At 40.6% G+C, this 12044-nt stretch overlaps 1 protein-coding gene across 2 annotated transcripts in view; it reads right to left on the reverse strand.

Moving 5' to 3' along the window:
* Nucleotides 1-1963: 1963 nt before the first annotated feature.
* The window catches only part of LOC141759625 (nuclear receptor-binding protein 2-like), a 36591-nt gene continuing 26510 nt past the window's right edge, over nucleotides 1964-12044 (reverse strand). Inside the window, exons 2-18 of one of the 2 annotated variants that reach the window (XM_074621836.1) lie at nucleotides 10731-10853; nucleotides 9051-9152; nucleotides 8871-8960; nucleotides 8556-8596; nucleotides 8374-8468; nucleotides 8212-8235; nucleotides 8028-8114; nucleotides 6560-6615; nucleotides 6383-6478; nucleotides 5999-6131; nucleotides 5805-5907; nucleotides 5665-5715; nucleotides 5438-5573; nucleotides 5139-5192; nucleotides 4877-4940; nucleotides 4383-4438; nucleotides 1964-4261 (exon numbers count right to left, since the gene is read on the reverse strand). In XM_074621836.1, coding sequence (XP_074477937.1) covers nucleotides 4175-4261; nucleotides 4383-4438; nucleotides 4877-4940; nucleotides 5139-5192; nucleotides 5438-5573; nucleotides 5665-5715; nucleotides 5805-5907; nucleotides 5999-6131; nucleotides 6383-6478; nucleotides 6560-6615; nucleotides 8028-8114; nucleotides 8212-8235; nucleotides 8374-8468; nucleotides 8556-8596; nucleotides 8871-8960; nucleotides 9051-9152; nucleotides 10731-10853 — 1398 coding nt within the window. In that variant the 3' untranslated portion in view covers nucleotides 1964-4174. Of the gene's footprint in view, nucleotides 4262-4382; nucleotides 4439-4876; nucleotides 4941-5117; nucleotides 5193-5437; nucleotides 5574-5664; nucleotides 5716-5804; nucleotides 5908-5998; nucleotides 6132-6382; nucleotides 6479-6559; nucleotides 6616-8027; nucleotides 8115-8211; nucleotides 8236-8373; nucleotides 8469-8555; nucleotides 8597-8870; nucleotides 8961-9050; nucleotides 9153-10730; nucleotides 10854-12044 lie in introns of both variants that reach the window. The other variant, XM_074621835.1, reaches the window with a different exon arrangement.

A 12044-nucleotide genomic window follows, 5' to 3' on the forward strand; every position in this document is an offset into this window, starting at 1 on the left:
GATTTAAAAATATATTTGACTATGATTGAAAACTTAAAACTGAAAAATTCTGAATTAGAAAAAACTGTTAGATTATTTAGACATTTTAAATTTAGTGTTATTGTTATTTATCTTGAATATCCTCATAGATACTAAAAGTATCTCTTCTTTTCTACAATTTTTTTTCTTCAATTTTTAAAAAAAACTATTAGATTATGTAGACATTTCAAATTTAGTGTTTAACAGACCCCTATTGTTATTTATTTTTTGTTTCTATTCATCTTCTTTTCCTTTCCTTACATTTTATGTTGTATAATTTATTTTATTTATATATTATTTTTATAATGTGAAATATATTTACTGACATTTTTTGTAATGAAAGGTCTGAACATGTACTTTATGTAATTACTATTGAACTTTCTAAATAAAACATTGAAAAAAAAAAATCCATGAAAAATAATGTTATGACAATGGATGTATAAAGAGAACATCATGACTCATTAGATTATGTGACGCTATATGGGATTTCACCTGTATTTCTATTGCCAATTTTTTAATCAAATACTGTATTTCGATGGTGCTTCCACGGTAATGTATTTACACATTTAGCTACACATTTTGGTAGCTGTTAATCATTATTACTATATCCTCACAGATACTAAAAGTATCTCTTCTTCTCTACAATTTTTAAAAAAATTTTTTTTATAATAGAGAATCTCTCAACCAAGCCTAGAGCTACACTACATAGTGCAAGAATATTATATTTAGGCTGATAACGTTTGACTCAAATGGTCCAAAACTACATTTGGTTTTTCTCCTGATAATTATTACTCATTCTCGAATATAGGAGTGATATGCATTTGATATACCAATTAAAATATTTTGTATCATTATAATGTATATTACCAATAGACTGGAGATGCCTAAATAAAAAAAATAATACTGTCTTGAATATATTTTTTAATAATGTGTTAATGTGAACATCAAAATATACTCAATACATACTGGGATATGTAGTGAACTCAACATTAAATCCTAGTCCAGTAAATAAATAATAAGCAACATAACCAACATGTCACTGTTGTTTATTGTCATGTATTTAATTGCAGTAGCTACAATATTTAACAAAGGTTTAAGTAGAACATCCAAAGGCAAGTTTCATTCAACAGATTCACAGGAAAAGAAGTCATTTGACATAAAATAAGACTGATATGAATGTTTTTTTTTTTTATGTTTGCACAGTCTAGACATTCATTTTCTTGGTCAGGTCCCCGCTGGAACTCAACTGTGACTGAGAAAGGCAAAATGCAAAGTTCTGAATGGTTGCAGGCTATTAAGACATGCAGCTTACTAGGTCAAAGGAGAGCAATAGTGGCACTGCTTTGCATTGACATTTTGTCTAGAAGTAAACCCCTTTAATAGCCACAAACAAATATGTACAGCACAGCCCACCGTCGGTGAATGTCTGGGAGAATTCAGGACTTCTGTCTTCAGAGACACACTGATAAAAAGGACACAGAGTAGAGTAAGTAAGTACTGTAAGCAATGACTGTACAGCAGTGTAACTGTTATGAAACCTTTACAGAAACAAATGGAGCAGAGCTAAGTGAGTACACGGAGTACACTGCTGAAGAGCGATCAGACAATTCACTATTGTTTCTTTGCTGTCCAATTTTGTAAAGGAAAAATCCACCGAAACGGTAGCCTTCTTTTTACGGCGCCAAGACTGGGTTCCTGACAAGAAAACCTGGCCGAGCTGAAGGAGGGTGTTCTATTTTTGTGTTTTGAGTGGACTGCAGCACAATCAATCCCACTGAAAGTGTCTGACACAAAACTACAGTAGATCTGATACCGGGGAATGAACGTATTCTAAGCAAAATATTCCTCTCTTTTTATCAGACATTATGTTTTATCACCTGCAGCCCAAGGAAAACTTCAGAGGTTCACACTATTATTGATTAAAAGAGAAAATTATTTAAAAAACAATTATTAAAATAAAAATTATTTTATTAAAACTTTACATTCTTAAAGGGATAGTTCGGGTGTTTTGAAGTGGGCTTGTATGAGGTATTCATCCATAGTCAGTGTATTATCTACAGTAGATGACAGTCGGCACGCCTCCAGTTTGGATTAACAGACAGGAGTTACCGCACGGAAGCAAAGCAATGTACTGCTGTGGACGGGGCTGGCAGCAAAACACATTTTAGCCACATAAAAGAAAGGACCACCTTAAAAAATCGATATCAGTACGCTATATTTAGAATATTTTCGCCGGTTTACCTTGCCAGACAGCCCATGTTTTCGACGGGGAACTGAAGTTGTTATTGATGCTCTTGCCAAAGCCACCAGACTCCATTGAAGAAACAGTCATTTTACCTCACAGAACACAGTGGTTGATGGTCTACCGCTGCCTCGATCGGTTAGTTTGTGTTATTGTGTGATTTTAGTTAGTTTGGGTTCACCAAAGTCACACAATAACACAAACAAACTAACCGATCGAGGCAGCGGTAGACCAGCAACTCCTGTGTTCTGCAAAGTAAAATTACTGTTCTTTCAATGGAGTCTGGTTGCTTTGGTGAGAGCATCTATGGGTCCAATGGCTTCAGTTCCCCGTGGGAAAGGGCTGTTTCATGGAAAGATAAAGCGGTGAAAATATTCTAAATTTAGCGTACACTTAAACGGATATTGATCTTTTAGGTGGCTAAAATACATTTTGCTGCCGGCCTCGTCCACAGCTTTACAGTGCTTTGCTTCTGTGCCGTCTGTTTCTCCAAACTGGGGGTGGGCCGACCGTCATCTACTGTAGGTAATACACTGAGTATGGATAAATACCTCATACAACCTCACTTCAAAACTATCATACAAAACACCCAAACTATCCGTTTAAAGATTTTTGGGTTGATTTTTCCTTTAAAACACCTCTAGGTACAAAACAAGTTCAGTGTTAGAAAACATCCTCAGATGGTTTTGGGAAATACCGCAAAAATAAGTATAACAGGAATATTTATCAACAACATGGCAATTTTTTTATTAATAAGTCTTAAGAACAAATCACCAACACCCTTCTCCCATTTATAGATTACTATGATTTTACTTCACAAGCTTCCCGCTTCCAAATTTTTGTACACGAGCTGCAGCTCTTTCCAAACTAACATTGTCTGCAGCACAGAGCATTGTCACCAGATGTCCAATATACAAAGGCTGGGTGTCAAGCTCGTCTTCACATTCACACAGGCTGACTATGTGGGCTCATGATAGGAGACGGGATCTAGTAAGAATTAAAGCATTTTAAAACTAAAAGTCAGCCTGAATTAGTTAAATTCCAAATTGCTAATTTGAGTACGACGCCGTTTCATTAGGAAATTTTGTCCAAAGTACATTGCCATATCAGGCACTTTGCAAGTCTTTGGCTTTCAGAACACTTTCACAGGGAAAACCCCTTAAGAGCACTACAGGATAAAAGAGAGGCATCGTCTCATCGCTCGTCTCTACATTTAGGCATGGTGTGATTAGCTCTGCCTTTAACCCAAAAGTGCAGTGAGATGTGTTAACTCTGCACGTCATACAAAATAAAGCAGAAACAGGCTTGTGCAAAGCTTCTTTTGTTCACAGTTAAACATAAATAAATAAGTCAACTGAATGAGTATTAACAGTGCATGTAGGACGGAATATTAAATTCCTAAAACTGTCATAAAGTGAGGGTTGTAAGGGAGAGAGGCTTTAGTAAATTACTTTGTTTACAATTCAAAGTAAATGATCACCAATCGTAGTGGACACTGGAGTGCAAACGAGGCTTATGAGCAATAAAAGTCCTTCTGAAAACACAGCTGCTGCATTTGTAAATATCCGTTCTGAATAGTGGCGTTATGGAAAACTGTCAAGATATCTTAAGGCGTGATAGCCCTTTTAGGCAGGGAGTTTGTCAATCTTCCGCTGCGTTGTGGGATTGCTAAACACAGCCATGATGCCTCCGGCCCTCCAACAAGAGGTGCCTTCCTCAGCGCTGGCGTTCCCTCTTTCTCTCTGGGATGATTTACTGACTGTCAAGGCCCAGCGTCATTCTGTATTTGTCCCCTTTATTATCCCCAGCTGGGTCAGGTCCCTCCGTTCCCGTCCGCTGCCCTCTCCCTTTCTTGATCCGTGTGGTCAACGCCCCGGCCCCTCTGTCCGGGCCAGCCGCCGTCGTGACCCCTCCTCATTGTGTGGCCCCAGAGGCGAGCGCTCGGACCCGGTGTCGGCACATGGCGTCCTCCAGGAACCCTGCTACCTTCTCGCTGTCCTCCTACAAAGCACACAGGACATTTTTTTAATACCAGATATGAGTTCCTGTTTTCCTTAAAAATGTAGAAATCCCAGAGTTTGTTGTTGACAAAGAACAAACATAAAGAATCTTTCATATCTACCTCAGTGATGAAGGCGTAGTGAACAAGTTCACTGGCAAGGTCTTTGGAGGAGTCAGCTGAAAGTTTCACAAGAAATATTTCAGTTACAAAAATGTGCGATAAAATTAACCTATGGAGTATTTTGTTTTTAAAAGAATAAGTATGGGGATTTTCTCTTTTTTTCTTACTGTCAACAAATCCAATAAAAAAGGGCAAACTGAACAAGGAATTGATCCAACTAACAAGTATTGTCTGTTTATCCAAAGTTTGATATACTGCAGCTTATTCCTCTGTGCCATAGAACTCCATTTTAGTCCAACAGCTATTAAATACACACCAATGAGCCACACCGTTGCGCCGGGTTACATGTTCCTTTGTTACCATACGGGTGATGTGGGTCGGACGGTAATGAGAGACAGACTGATGCTTTGGTGGTTTTGGTCTTTTCATGGAATTTGCAGACAATAAGAAAAATATAAAATACTGCTGGCGTTCTCCTTTAACGCTCAATTTACTTGGAAGGATGTCACAGCTAAGCTGCCTGTGAAGTTTGTCATCCATCTTCAGAAACAAAGAGAGCTGGGGAGATATCAAAAAGACAAATATAAATCAAGCTGGATTCATGTTTAATCGACGTTAACAGACTGAATTTCTACAATAAAAAGCTGCTAGAAGAATGTTGCTGGCAAAAAAAAAAGACCAATATGCTTGATTGATAAGGAGCCCAACAAAAAAGTTTATACTAAAATGGGCAACCTGTAATACTTTGTGACTCACATGCGTTTTGGTCCCGTCTTCATTTGTCTCCAAATTACAGTGCATCTGAACAACCTACGACACCAACAGAGAAACAGGGTCAGAGAATAATAAGCACAGCAAAAATATCTTTAATATGTTTTGGGTGATAATAAACAGGCATAATACATTAAGTTGTCTCAATAATCTTCTTTCTAATTCTTGCCATATTGCAGAAAGTGGACTGTAAACATGTTCCTCGTTCATGGAGATTTTATAACATCAGACATGATTTTGCTGTAGGCACCCAGATTGCGTATCTATCGCTATTTTTGTCTAACCTTCCTTGTTTCTGTCTCCTGGGGTTCAGGAGTCGGCGTCTTGACTGTCTCAACCTGCTCCTGAGACAAGGAGAGGGCGCGAGGGACAGGGTGAGGCCGAGACGAGGCGAAGTTCATCAACGGGTAGATCCCGTTTCTGAAGAAGAGGGGACAGGGCAACATGTTGAACTTCACCCTGCAGTTACATCACTGATACAATATGAGTCCTATACTGTAGCTCCACTTACTTGACATCCTCCAGAAACTTGTCAAGTTCCAAAGGGGACACATGGGAATATCTGCAGGAGACGAAGAAACACACAGAGTGAGTATTGTGCTTCAAATGTCAGGATATTCACAAAGATATGAGGTGCTTGTGTGATTTTACTTGAGCTGAACTCCCTCTCTGTCCTCATGTTTAATCTCTGCCATGACAGCGTTGGGGTCAAAGGACTTGGTTTTCTCCTCAACACAGTTTTCTGGAAGCAAGTCTGTAGATGCAACACAAGTAAATATGGTGATGTGCATTGAAAGAGGAGACGTCCGTGTGGTAAGCTCGACGTGTGGAGGTGAAAAACTCACACTGGTTGTTGATGAGGCAGTGGGCGGCGAGCAGTTTGAGGGAGTGGACCTCGAACAAGACTCGGTGGAACAGAAGGTCGTGAGCCGTAGGACGGATCTTCGCTTCGTGACGTAAACAGGACTGGGTGAACTCCTGCAAAGAGCAAAGAGTCCAACACATAACTGCATGACTGTACAGTACGACCCAGTTTACCGAGCATCACGCTGTGTGCTGGATTTCCTGGCGTGTTTTAACAGTACAAAGTCTCTGCATGTGGTAAGAAACAAACCTAGAAGCAAGGTGGTATGTGTGGGCGAGTGTTAATAGTGTAGTTTGCCTTTATCTCCATGTTTCCGTGGTTACTCTGGTGTATATTTAGGACTTGAAGTATTTTTGAGACTCACTCTCATGAGAGGGTCTTCCAGAGATTGACCTGCATTGATGACGGCCTCCTTGGACACAGCAGTGTCTCCGTTGGCCTGGATCTCTAGTACTGCCATCTACGGGTGCAAATAATCTGTTAACACAATCACACATGAACGCACACCGAGGGGAGAATGTCACAGATCTGTTTCTCTCACCTCTAGAGCACAGATGCCAAAGGAGAAAATGTCTACGGCGTAATCATCTGCGGCAGCTACAAAACAGAAATGGAGACGCAAAGATGAAGGTGAGACACATACCGTAGACAACTTTAAGGAAAAGCTTACCCCAAAATGAAAATGTAGTCAGATTGAGCTTTATTGCAAACTAATAATTAACCCGTCTATGTTTTTACAGCTCTAAAAGGAGCACAAAACATCCAATTCAATGTGGAAAAATATGAATGTTTTGTGGCTTTTCACTGTGGCTCCTAATAATCCTGACACTCATTATCTCCTCCTGTCTCCTACAATTACAGTCATTAGGTCACAGACTTCCCACAATTCTCTGGTGGAGGAATTTACACTCTGTTGTCAAGAAAACATTTGGATTTTAAAGCAAATGTGTGGGAATAGAAGAGGATACCATGGAACTACAGGGACTAACTTGCAGTCTTTTTTGGCGATTTTACCAACTTCAGTGGAGCATTAAAGGGATAGTTTGGGTGTTTTGAAGTGGAGTTGTATGAGGTACTTATCCATAGTCAGTGTATTACCTACAGTAGATGACGGTCGGCACGCCCCCGGTTTGGAGAAACAGACAGGAGTTACCGTGTGGAAGCAAAGCGATGTACTACTGTAGACGGGGTCAGCAGCAAAATGTATTTTAGCCACCTAAAAAAAAACGCTATAATTATATTGAATATTTTCACTGCTTTACCTTGCTGTCAGACAGCCCTTTTTGACGGGGAACTGAAGCCGTTGTATCCATCTAAGCTCTCACCAAAGCCACCAGACTCCATTGAAAAAAACTGTAATTTTACTTCGCAGAACACGGGAGTTGCTGGTCTACTGCTGCCTCAGTTGGTTAATTTGGTTGTGCTACTGTGTGCCTTTGGTAAATCTGAACCAAATCCCGCATTACACAAACAAATGAACCGATCGAGACATCGGTAGACCAGCAACTCCTGTGTTCTGCGAGGTAAAATTACATTTCTTTTCAATGGAGTTTGGTTGCTTTGGCGAGAGGATAGAAAACGGCTTCAATGTCCCATCGGAAATATAGACTATATAGCCGTCTGATAAAAAGGTAAACCGGTGAAAATATTCTAAATATAGCCTACACTTAAACTGATACTGATTTTTTATTTTTTTTGGTTAGCCTTTCTTTTAGGTGGCTAAAATATGTTTTGCTGTCGGCTCCATCCGCTTTGCTCCCGTACTGGTACTCCTGTCTGTTTCTCCAAACTGGGGGCGTGCTGACCATCATCTACTGTAGATAATACCCTGACTATGGATAAGTACCTCATACAACCCCACTTCAAAACACCCAGACTATCCCTTTAAAGTCACATTAGGCTGAGGATGTGATGACTGAATTTTCACTTTGGGGTGAATCATTTATTCAAGAACGAATTAAGATAGATTTCACAGCATTAAAGCTGCACGCAATCTCCATCACACTTACATCCATATTCTGGAGCAAAAAAATGAAGATTTCTCTGCTCGTCGCGATGTTGCCTCGCTTTACTGTGAACGCTGGCATCTGGAAACACTGTTAGAGAGGACACAAATAGCATAGATACATGAAATATGATGATAGATATCACACAAATGAGAACATATATACTACAAAATGATCTGTTTCTTACCATTAACAAATAGCCGATGCCACACTGTGGAAAGAAAATGAAGCATTAATGAGATGACAGCAAAACTGCAGAGATGAATTTAATGAATCCAGCAGTCTAAGGTTACAACATAGGCGTTCTACGCTGGTTGTAGTAACATAAAAACCCCTGCTGGGAGCAGACCTGAGCCGATCTTGATGAGGCCGTTGTGCTGAATGAAGATGGTGTCGCACGTCAGGTTGCCATGGATTATTGGTGGGTCACAAGAGTGCAGATAACTGCCAGTGAACAATAAAGCGTTCCAGTTAATGTGACCGCTGTGATAATAGAAATGTGAAAATCCTGGGGAAGAAATCAGTCAGTACCTGAGGGCAGAGAGAATCTGGGTGCACCATCTCTTCCAGGCCTAAAATATAGTGTAACAGAGCAACATGAATCCTCTAAAGACACAAATCCCTCCCTCATTATCAGGAATATATGTGAAGATTACCAAATATAGCACTGTTACTACTAAGAGAGAAAAAAGAGAGGATGAGAAACCCAAGATATATGTCTTAGCAGTGCTGTTACATCATCACTAATCCTGAAAGAAATATAGATCTGAATAGTGATTGACTGCAGTACTCGGAGCCACCACCAGGGGACACTGAGCAAGCACACCAACACAGTAAAACACTGACCTTCACATTCATAGTCTTGTGGTTCTTCTTTGTTTTCTTCAGAAACTGCTTGAGGCTGCCCGACGACATGTACTCTGTGATGAATATAACCTGTGGGACACACATGGAGTTCATTCACAAGTGTGTGTGTGTGACAGGAAAGAGAGACCAGAGAGGATAAAAAAAAAAGATAAATCATACCCGCGCCTGGCTCTCCTTCATGTCCAGCCAGTACCTGTGGAACTTGACGATGTTGGGGTGTTCGACCTGCATCAGGTTCTCAAACATCTCCTTGATCTTCTCCTAAAAAAAACACATCTTCACATTACCAACATGTTCACATCTCAACCCATCACATACCGCCTCTTGGCGTCACTTTAGGATTAGGCAACAAAACCACTATAGTTAGGTTTAGGAAAGAACTACATGGTCTTTTCGCTCTTTAAACTACGTCATCGCACTCCCAGCACACTTTCTCTGAGCGGTAACTGTTGCCGTGGATGGGTTTACATTGTAGTTAATGGAAAGGCCGGTGCATTTCATACAGCTGCTTAAAGGGTGTCTTCTTCGGCGGTATCAAATGCCGTGACAAAGCGTCCGTATCTGATGCTCTGGTAATGAGAACGGGCTGACATTACATCACGGGCCAATTAAGGTCCTTCAATCCCTTGGCCTTTAGCGATAAAGCTAAAACCATTAGTTGATTACCCATCCATCCATCCATTATCAGTAACCGCTTATCCTGTTCAAGGTCGCGGGGGGGCTGGAGAATGACAAGCTGACAATGGGCGAAGGCGGGGTACACCCTGGACAGGTCGCCAGACTATTTCAAACTTCTCAAATGTTAGTATTTGCTGGTTTCCTTGGTCTTCTAGGTTAATTAACTGAATACTTTTGGGGTTTGGACTCTTAGTCGGACAACTTTCATGTCAACTTAGACTCTGAGAACTTGTCATGGGCACTTTTTTAAGATATAACTCAGATACATCAATAATAATAATTGTATTTTATATAGCGCTTTTCAATCGTAAACACAAAGTACTTTCCAGATGAAAATATTTACAGAATAGACATTAAAAATCAGAAACCCATGTAAGCCCCACCCACCCTGTATGACATACAAAATGAGAGTTCATATATCAAGCAGCACTGAGCCCACACATTAACAGATTGAAGTGCAATTGCAGAATAAAATACATAGTTCATATAGGTTAGTAAGATGTGGATAAGAGAAATAAGCTCACATAAAGCAGGTGAACTTTAACAGGAAATATGTAAAAATAAGGTGCAAATATCAGCAGTGATGTCATATAAAGCAGAATGCCAATAAAAGAACAAATTCTTGAATTCAAGATCAAGACAGATAAAAGTGCAAAATATATAGAAGGGCTTGTAAAAAATACGAATAAAAGCCCAATTTAAACATGTTGGGACAATAAAGTTAAAATAAGGCACCATAAAATAGTAATATAAAGAGGAAACACGAGGTGATGCAATAATGGAAAAAGAAAACATTGTTAGGCGTAGGCCATCTTGTAAAAGTGAGTCTTAAGGAAGCACTTAAGAGCTGCAGTGGAGTCTGCTGATCTCACACTGAGGGGAGGGCTGCTCCGAAGCCGAGGGGCCGTAACCGAAAACGCACCCTGATTATTGAAAATAATCATCAAATACCTCTAACTCTAAATTAGAAATGTATACAAATAAGGGGTTTTCAGGGATGAAACAAATGCTGGAGAAAGTCTGGGAAAAAAGACAGAACATTCAGTCTTCTTTTTCATATTGGTTGTTTTGTTCCATTACACCTGGTTAAAATCCCCAATAAAACCTCAGAACAGAATAAATACTGCCTGTCTTGGCTGTAGGGAATAAGAGCCACAGTACCTCCTGTGCTTTGAAGACCTTCTTGTCAGAGAAGAGCACCTCGTTCCACACCACCTCCACGCCCTCCTCTGTGTCCATGGCCAGGGAGGCACTCTCCACACCTGGAACATTACCTTGGCTCACCTGCAGGGGGCACACAGAAACACATTTCATGATATTAAATCTGCATTAACTGGGTTTTTTTAAGCTGTGAACAAAACATTGACATATAATCATCCTATAAAGTTGTTATGGTATTTACACATCCAGATACGGAGCAACACAGTCGTGTTTGTGTCCATCTGATGAATGCAAGTCTAATATTCACTCTCATTTTAGCTCTGGCCACCAACTCCTGAGGGTACAATCTGGCTCTTTAGAGGCCCATGTTAACCAGCTAGTTATTAACTGTGTCTAAGGCTGAATTCACACCAGAGCAGGCGTTGCAGTGATTCGCCACAGGGTTGTGCGGCGGTGTGGGAGAGTCACATTAAAAGCCCATTAACTGCCATGATTAACGTCTTTGTTCCCTCATGGCTGGGTTGTACAGCTCTGGATCGCCGGTTACGTGATTGGCCACCGCAGCGTGATGTCGGGTTCTCCAAAAGTTGATTCTGTGTCTACTATTCCACCGCAGGCTGCCGCAACCCCAACACACAATCCCGATTCAAAATGAATGGGAGAACTTGCGTTTCGACTGCTGGATCTGGTGTGAATTTAGCCTAATGGGCCTTTCACACAGAACGCTGTTTGCAGTACACGGTAAGCTGTGCGCTCCGTTGTTGAAAAAAAGAATAAAGTCGTTGTTGTGCCGTGCAAGCCATTGGAATTAATGGGCTTCAGAGTGCAGTGGTGCCGTTGCCGCGTTCTGTGTGAAAGACCCATAACAGCGCATTTCACTGGATGTGGTGACGGCGTGGAGCGCGTCTGGCTTGCAAAACTTGGACCAAACTGTCAAACTAGGCAATATAGTTCTAAAATTAAATGAGATTTTAGAAGTAGATTTTGGTGGAATGGAGAAATAACAGAGCCCTCCCTAAAATACTCAGCAAGTCACCACCACCAAAAAGCATGTCACCACCCCTGCTGTGGCTATAATATCTGCTAAAAGCTCCCTGTAATCCACTCACACAGAGATCTGACAGCGGCAGCTCCATTAATAAAAAGTCAAATCTGGGTCGCTGCTGTCGCTACGAGGCGTAATTTATATTTAAACGCCATGCAATTCAGTTTTACATCCATTGATGCACGGTGAGGCGTCAGCGTGCACAGATGGAAGATTGAATTCACTGTACTGAGGTTTACGATAAATGTGGCCAGCCAGCTATAGCATGA

This window comes from Sebastes fasciatus, chromosome 21 (genome assembly GCF_043250625.1).
Source record: "Sebastes fasciatus isolate fSebFas1 chromosome 21, fSebFas1.pri, whole genome shotgun sequence".
In the NCBI taxonomy this organism is placed as follows: domain Eukaryota; kingdom Metazoa; phylum Chordata; class Actinopteri; order Perciformes; family Sebastidae; genus Sebastes; species Sebastes fasciatus.